The sequence below is a fragment of the Festucalex cinctus genome, chromosome 2 (genome assembly GCF_051991245.1).
Source record: "Festucalex cinctus isolate MCC-2025b chromosome 2, RoL_Fcin_1.0, whole genome shotgun sequence".
Classification (NCBI taxonomy): domain Eukaryota; kingdom Metazoa; phylum Chordata; class Actinopteri; order Syngnathiformes; family Syngnathidae; genus Festucalex; species Festucalex cinctus.
In genome coordinates, this window is record NC_135412.1 from 5,144,732 (window position 1) to 5,153,322 (window position 8,591).

Here is an 8,591-nt window from a genome sequence, read left to right on the forward strand (position 1 = left end):
CAACACGAGGTCATTTCGCCGTCCTCTTTTCATCCCGTCCGTTGGCTCAATTTGGTTTCCCCTGCAGGAGTAGCGATCTCCTCCAGTCGGAGGAGCCCTTCACCCTGAGCGAACGCCACTCCTCCAGCGACTCCAACAAGCCGTCCAGCGGGGAGGTGTCCCCATACGATAACAACTCCCCCATCTTGAGCGAACGGAGAGGGGAGCCTGGCGGTGCGCTGATGGGGCAAGTGGCGGGCTGGGCGGGGGACTCGGGAGCTGACAGCAGGGTGGGACCGGGTGAGCTGAACATCTCAGATCAGACGTTCCTTTTACGCTGCCGGCGCTGCAGTTAATCGTTTGAACTTGTTTCTCTTTTGCTTACTTTAGACTGTATATCGGAGGAACATGCTAACATTTGGGGTACGTGGCACACGACTCTGAAACCAGCACTCAAGGACCAAACGTATACAGGTGAGCTGCCTACCTGACAACTCGGGGCTCTGTCAAGGTGCAAGTCAAATTCGACTCCACCACACAAACGAGGTACTTTGTATTACATACATTTCTTAACATTAGACAATTATCATGTTGGATTGTAATGATTGGAACGTACGCCTTTTAATTAGACATGTCAAACGATTACATTTTTTAATCAGATTAATCACATCTTAGAATTTTGATTAATCATGATTAATCAGTGACTTAAAAAGGCTTTTTTTTTTCCCCCAACATATTTTGCCTGCTAAATCTGAAGCACACCTGTTCTGTGTTAATTTTTTAGACATTTAATGTTATGAGGACATCTTCAAAAATTTATATCCACTGCACACGCCCATCCTGCTCTTTCTAATCAATTAATTATTTGCATAATTTAAAATGGGAAAAAATTACCTACGGCATATGTAATCATTTATTAAATGCTTTACTTTAATGGTTAAAATACTTTAATGTAATTATTTTTATTGCTCAAACTCCAACAGCTACCTTTAACGTAACCATCCGCTGTCGGCTAAAAGGCTCATCTGCGGATAAAATTAATAGTGTGATTAATCTGTGGTAATACAATGATTAATGCAATATTTTTTGTGATTAATTAATTAGTTAACACTATCACTTTGACAGCACTACTTTTAATACAACATCTAGGTACCAGTAAACATCTAGTGTTTTTTTTGGGGGGGTTTGATCGAATCCCAGGGGTTCGGTGAGTCAGTCTCGGGTTTGGCAGAGGTCAAACACACACTCGACTCGATGATTCGTGATTACACGCCCGGCTTGGCCATCATTGGCTGCAGGTGATCACGCTACATTGCTTAGCCTACCTGTGCTGCATAGAACACTCAGTAGTCAACTTGTGGCTGGTACGTCCGTCGTATAATTTCTTTATTATCGTAATCCCATCATACTATGTCGAGCAAAAAAAAAGTGGTTGGAAGATTATGTGCAATATGAACTCGCGTAAACGGGACATATGGTGTTCCACAGGGTTCCGTTCTGGGGCTTAAAAACCACTGGTTTATAAAATGATTAAAAACAAAACAAAAAAACAGTGTATAATATGTTGAGGAACGATTTTGGATGATTTTATGTAGAAAAAAATGGTTTGATTTCATGGTATTTTCCAATAATGTTTCTATAAACTAGAATCAGTTTGTAGGCGGCACGGTGATTGAGTGGTTAGCACGTCCGCCTCCCAGTACTGAGGACTCGGGTTCGAGTCCAGGCTCCGGCCTTCCTGGGTGGAGTTTGCATGTTCTCCCTGTGCCCGCCTGGGTCTTCTCCGGGTACTCCGGTCTCATGCATGGAAGGTTAATTGGGTGCTCCGAATAGTCCTTAGGTGTGCTTGTGAGTGTGGATGGTTGTTCATCTCTGTGTGCCCTGCGATTGGCTGGCAACCAGTTCAGGGTGTACCCCGCCTACTGCTCAAAGCCAGCTGAGATAGGCTCCAGCACCCCTTGTGAGGAATAAGCAGTCAAGAAAATGGATGAATGGAGAATCAGTTTGTATAAGAAAAGAGATCCATAACAAACAATAAAGCACATATAGTGAATATGAAACGTCATAGTGATGTGAACATGCCTTACAAGTACAGTGACAAAGTAAACGTTGATGAATTCCATTGATATTGATTCTGTTTGCGCTGAAGGTTCCCATGGCAACGTGTCTGAGGCAAGCTCCCGCAGCTCACAGGAAGGACTCGACGGATTCCATGGCGACAGCAGACGCCCGCCGATGCCACCGCCGACGAGGGCACTGCCTGGCATCGCCGAGTGCAGACCCCATCCGCAAGTGACCCGCGTATGCGCTAACACTCACCCGCAGCCAGCCAACAGTCGGCAGCTCCTCGAGCATACTCATGGAGCCTGCACGGCGTCGGGATTGAAAGGCTGCGCCAACGCTAACGAGAGTGGCCGCTTCCCTCCCCCTTACAACGCCCATCACCGGCTGGCTGCTTGTCAGACTTCCCCTCAGCTTGCAGCGGCGCAGCAGCGCCCCCTGCAGCACAAGACGCCAATTGCCGAGCAGAACAACTCGGACGGGCCAGCGATGGCGCACAGCCCGGAGTGGCAGGACTGGCAGCGGGACCGCTGGCAAATATGGCAGCTGCTTTCGTCAGACAGCGCAGACACGCTGCCAGAGACACTCGTGTGAGAAAAACGCCCCTTTGATTATCACTCAGCCTCGTACTTCCTTCCTGTCCGTCCGTCCCCGGGTCTGCCAGCATGTTCACGCCGTGGCATTCTTGTTTACATGTTCAGCTGCTGCCTTCTCTAGACTTTAAAACATGTATGAGCCAACCTATTGTTACTCTCTGCTTGGATATTGTTTCCGACCCGCATTTCAGTGCAGCATTTGAAAAGACCCCACAAGAAATACCTCAAAAATCATCACAGCACTTCGAAATGTTGCCATAAATGCCATCAGGTTAGTTTTTGTTTTAGTGGCAAACAATAGGAAATCTGCTAGCTCAGTTAATGAAAAGGCAACTCGATAATTCACACACACACACACACACACACACGCAGAAACCACTTAAAGGAGTTAATCAAATTAATTTGATTTGAAATGTCTTTCCTTCAAGCCTTTGACATAAATGTTAGTCTTTGTAAGACTTTTTTTTTTTTTTTTACCACAGTGTTGAATGTATTATTAATGTAATATTAAAGCACTCAGCTGTAAGTTTTCTACCTGCTGCACAATGAGATGTGCCAAAGTTGTTTTTTTTTTGTTTTTTTTTCCTGTTTCGTTTCAGGCTCTCCTCTGTGTTCATATACTTGTTGACAAAAATGGCTTATAGGCAGCCCAAGAATGTTTGCATCACATTTCAAGAAATATCCATGTTCATTTCTGGCTTTTGTAAGTAAAATACACCAAAACTATGTTGTGAGTCTGTAATGGGGGAAAAAAAAAAAAAAAAGTTAATTCTGTATATTAGTATAATCATTTAAAAAGGCCAAACGTGAAGTACTTCTTGAAACTGAGGAATCAGTTACCTTAAATAATTGAACAACATTGTTGCTCTAATAATGGATATTAGTGATTATACTACTAAGCAGTCTTAAACCTTATTAAATACTATATTGTACATACTCATTTTGTAATGGTCAATCAGCTTTCCGTTCCACTTTCCTTAAAACCAATGTGCTGCTTTTGCTGCCTGAATGTATGCATGGGCCATCATGGGGCCTTGTGGTGAGTAACCTGAATGACCACAGTTAACTGACTCAAACCAGCAAGTCTGGACATAATAGCACAAAAATGAAACCCCAAACAAAGCTGGCCAACTCCTAAAGACTCGATCACGTGGGTATTTGCTAGCAAATATACGACAGTTTGTATTTCTTTGAAGAAGTGAAGAAGTAAAAGAAACAAGCAAGTCGAGTCCAACGATGGGAGGTGTTGTGATGAGGATCTGGCGCCACCTCGCGTCAGGCAGTTGCGCTGTTTGCATCTGTCAACACTGCCGCTCTCCAAACATGTTGGAAGTGCCTTCTGTTCAGAGTGTGGACATTTCGGGAGAAAAAAACATGCCATAGCTTATAGCTAGCTTGGGGTCATGTTGTGTGAAAATTTCAGCAAATGTGTTTTGCTTCCAGAGTATATGATATGATATGCAGTATGTACGTTTCAATTCCAAATTTGGGGGAGTTTTTTTTTGTTTTTTTTAAGTTACAAATGGCCCTAGTGTTTTCTCAATCTTACATCATATTATGCCTTGATGGATTTAATGACATTTGTGGGGTTTACTGGTCCAGTTTTTCATGTAATATTTTGCTATTTGCTTTTTTTTTTTTTTTGTACCAGCTGAGTTCAATGTATGTTATAGTGGAATTAAATATGGTTAAGTTCCCATCTGCTGGTGGCATGATTTTTTTGGAAATAACAAACAAACTGGATGAGCAGGAACAGTTTTTCAACATGTAAGTACCTTACACTGCACTAGCCAAATGATTTCCAAATAAAAGTCGCCTTTACAAAAACAATATAGGCTTCGTTCGTCAATAAGGGATTTATTGAATAAAACAAAAGCAGTCGGCAAATAAGGAACTGATCAAACACAAATAAACGCCGGACAGACAAGCAAGGAAAACTAGGGCAGTACTTCTCACCCCTCCCGCGCAACCCTTGTGTTTTTCCTTTCTGTATCACATTGAGATGATTTGTCAACATACAGTATAACAGTGCGTACATTAAAACACTGTCATGCGTAATCTTGTACCTCCAAAATCATCACTTTTCGGGGGACACCAAAAACATTACGTTTGTTCAACCATTAAGTGATACATTTTCAACATGTTAGATTGATCAATAATTTTCCAAAATAACACCCACACATATGCACTGTATAATAGTATAGATTTGTGATAACAATATGAAAATATTCCAAATTTTGACAGAGGTTTGGGCCTGACATCAACGAAAATTGAAATGTGAATCTTGCCTAGTTCTTTGCAATCAATCTTCCACGTTTACAAACGGAAAACTGAATTCTAAGGGACGTGACTGTCTTAGCCACACACAATGACACAAAGACTTGTTCTGATGGCACTGACATGTTCAGTGACACAAATATTTACTACTGAGCAAAGTACTAAAGGAGTTTGACAACGAAAATGGCTTTTGCAGGTAACTCTGATATTTTGCTATTTAAATGAATTGTTTTGAAATTGCAAGTTCTGATCTGAGGAATGTACCAAAGTGACTCAGAAAAACTAAAATACAGTGATGTACATTTGTTCAGTAAAAGCAGAATTATGCACATATTTTGTCTGCAATTAAAATTTTCATAAATCTGGTGAGGAAGTGCTCAGTCTTATGTGGCCCCCTAGTAGTGCTGATGAAAAACTGTGGCCAAATCCATCATTTAAGTTGGGCATCCTTGGTCTAAATAATAATTCCAAGCTGTAATATACATAGATGGTAATATAAAATTTCCAAAAGACAACAGTCCCCTTATTCTCCCACAAGAGGTCGCCCAACAGACTCTTTTGTCGCAAAAGGTTTCACGCTCAACTGTTAAATGAAATTGCACCAACTGGTTTGTGGTTGATGCAAGAATTGAAGTATGGCGGTCTTTGGAATCTTCCCCATTAAAATTCAAACTTGGGGAGAATGTGTTTTTATTTATCAATCAATATTCTATGGCTTGCCATCACAAACTCCATGTTCACATCATTTGACACAAAGGCAACAATGTTATGCCCCAATAACGAGCGGACGACGGCTTGTGCTCACTGAACTTTTATTGTCTCACTTTCACAACTCTCTTGGGCCGGTCGCTGTGACGTCACAACCGTGCGACCATAAACAATGGCTTAAAGCCATACACCACAATTGTGTTTTTCTTGAGGGCCCCTGATTAATTGTGATGATTGAAGCTTTGGCCACTCCCACTACTCTTTTGTCACATTTTTGTCATGTCTGTTGAAGCAAGACAAATTCCATTGAATCTGGTGTTTTAATAATGATACTTTATTTAAATATTTGTATCTCTGTTATTAATATAATCATTGCAGAAATAGTGGACTTGTACTCAGTAAAGCAGAGATGTTGACCAACACCAAGTGATCCCAATTTGGATCAGCACAAAATTCTACATTATGCATACTATTGCAACGTTAACCCTGAACTTTTAGGTCCACATCAGAATTGGATAGACCTTTCCGCACCCCGACACGAGGTTTTGGTTGAAATAAACCAAATGAAAACAGTTTCACTCCCACACCTGGAGGAAGTTACGGTGCTGATGCATGTCAGGAAACCAAAAATGAGCAGATTTCAGTTGATCTCATTGCGTCAACGTCAGACCCTTGTGTGAGCGCGCGCGTTTGGATTGCACACGCAGGACCACATGGTTGCACTCATCATGGAAGGAATGTACTCGCACAAGGACTTCATTAACTGATTGACTCTGCTGTTGTTTCACAAAAGCTCCCAAAACTGCCCTGAACTGTTGCGGAATGCGGCACAGGTCACCCTCATGCGATTGTCAGTGACACAGACAGGAGAACCCGCAGAACTCAAATGGTTTCCACGGTCAAACTTGGGTTCCAACTGCAAAAGCTAAAGGGAACAGATTGTGCAAAACTGACTTTGGAATGTTTGTATACAAATAGTTGGGCCTCTCTGGCGCTGGCCCACCCATGGAGTGTGGACCTGAATCAAACAAGCAAGTAAATCTTTCTGCGGTGAAAGCTGGATGAGAACGAAGATTAACAGAAGCTAGACCAGGGGTGGCAAACTGCGGTCCTCGAGGGCCGGATTCCTGCAGGTTTTATAGATTTCCCTACTCGAAGTGCAGCTGATTCCAATTAACAGGCTCGTTATCAGGCTTCTGCAGAGCTTGCTGATGAGCTGATCATGAATCAGCTGTGTTGAAGAAGGGAAATATCCAAAACCAGCAGGAATGCGGCCCTCGAGGACCGGATCACGCCACCCCTGAGCTAGACAGAAAACACATCCTTATGAATGAGAGAGGTGGAGGAGGAAGAGTGAGCCTACCAGGAGAAGAGATAGCGAGGGTGGAGGACTTTAAATACTTAACAACAACAACAACAACAACAACAACAACAACAACAACCCAGAGCAACAATGAGCTTGGTAAGGAGGTGAAGAAACTAATCCAAGCCGTTTGGAAAAGGGTGGAGGAAAGCGCCAGTGGCGTTATGGGATAGAAGAGTCTCTGCAAGGATGAAAGGGAAAGTTTGTAAGACAGTGCTGAGCCTTGATGGACCGATTCGAGACAGTGGCAATGAATAAACGACAGGAAACAAAGGTGGCGGAAATGAAGGTGTTGAGTTTTTTTTTTTTTTTTTTCGAGAGCTCAGAATTGTTCATTCGGTAGTCTTACCGATTCAACGTCTTATCATCATTGCTCTCTCTTTTTTTTTTTTTTTTTAACGTGCAAATACGTGTAAATTTATACTCATTAATTTACCAAAAACCTCGTAAAAATCCCATTACCCTTCACCTTAACCAGATACTTCCGAGTCTCGCCAGAGTCGTGAGGTTCAAACGGTCAGGAGACCAGAGAAAAGGTCAGAAAAGATAAAAAGAAAAGAAAGATAAATCAAAGTGAAATCCAGCACCGACCAAACACTTCCTGCCTTCCCCATGGTTACAAAATCAAAGTCTTACGCCAACCCCGGAAGCCTCTAAATTCCAGCAAATTTAGCGAGATCTCAAGAGACCAGAGGAAAAACTAAAGAGAGGAAGGAGGGAAGGATCGATGAGGCAGAGTGAGATCCACAGAAACCAGTACATCCAGTCCATCAAAGTGAAATCCAGCACCAACCAAACACCTCCTGCGTGGTTACAAAACCAGAGTCTTACGCCAACCCCAGAAACTTCTAAATTCCAACAAAATGAGGAGATCTCAAGTGACCAGAGGAAAAACTAAAGAGAAGGTGTTGAGGTTTTCTTTTGGAGTCACCAGGAAGGACGGGATTCGAAATTAGTTTGTCACGGGGATAGCCAAGGTTAGATGTTTTGGGGACAAGTTCGAGAGAGTATACTTGGACATGTCCAGAGTGGGGGGGGGGGGGGGGGGGGGGGGTTGGGGGGTTAATAGATGTAGTGAGGGAAAACATGAGCACAGATGATATTTAAAAAGGAGGATGCAGTGGTGAAGTTGGAAAAGGATGACGCGCTGTGGTGACTCCTAACGGGGCAAACTCCAAGGAAAAGAAGAAGACGGTTTTTACAGAACTTTATTTGTTTTCACATCATTTACAAAACATATTCAAAATGCCAAATACAAAACAAGCAAACATTATTTCCACATAAATGACACAATCAATTAAAACACACAAAATTCAAGTAGTCCAAAATTTTACAATTGAAAAAATTCTTTGTCCTTATTTTTTTCTTTTCTTAAAAAACAGAGAATATGTCTGACCGCCGTGTTACCATCAATTATCATATTCTTCATACTCATATAGCACACCTGGTTTTCCACAGATTTGCACAAACAGCAGTTATAACAATTTGAAATGATTCCTTATCAATAAAAGGTATATTATTTTCTATCAAGCCATACATAATAGTGGTATAATTAACATCAATTTTAAGATCAATGTCTTTCATTATTGCCCAGACTTGCTGAGCTC

General features: G+C 42.0%; 1 protein-coding gene across 1 annotated transcript in view; it reads left to right on the forward strand.

The window, feature by feature from the left end:
- LOC144013475 (rho GTPase-activating protein 6-like) overlaps positions 1 to 4,466 on the forward strand; it is a 34,705-nt gene extending 30,239 nt beyond the window's left edge. Inside the window, exons 12-14 of the mRNA XM_077512421.1 lie at positions 68 to 279; positions 370 to 453; positions 2,129 to 4,466. Of these exons, the coding sequence (XP_077368547.1) occupies positions 68 to 279; positions 370 to 453; positions 2,129 to 2,634 (802 nt within the window). The 3' untranslated portion in view covers positions 2,635 to 4,466. The remainder of the gene's footprint in view (positions 1 to 67; positions 280 to 369; positions 454 to 2,128) is intronic.
- Positions 4,467 to 8,591: the final 4,125 nt, after the last annotated feature.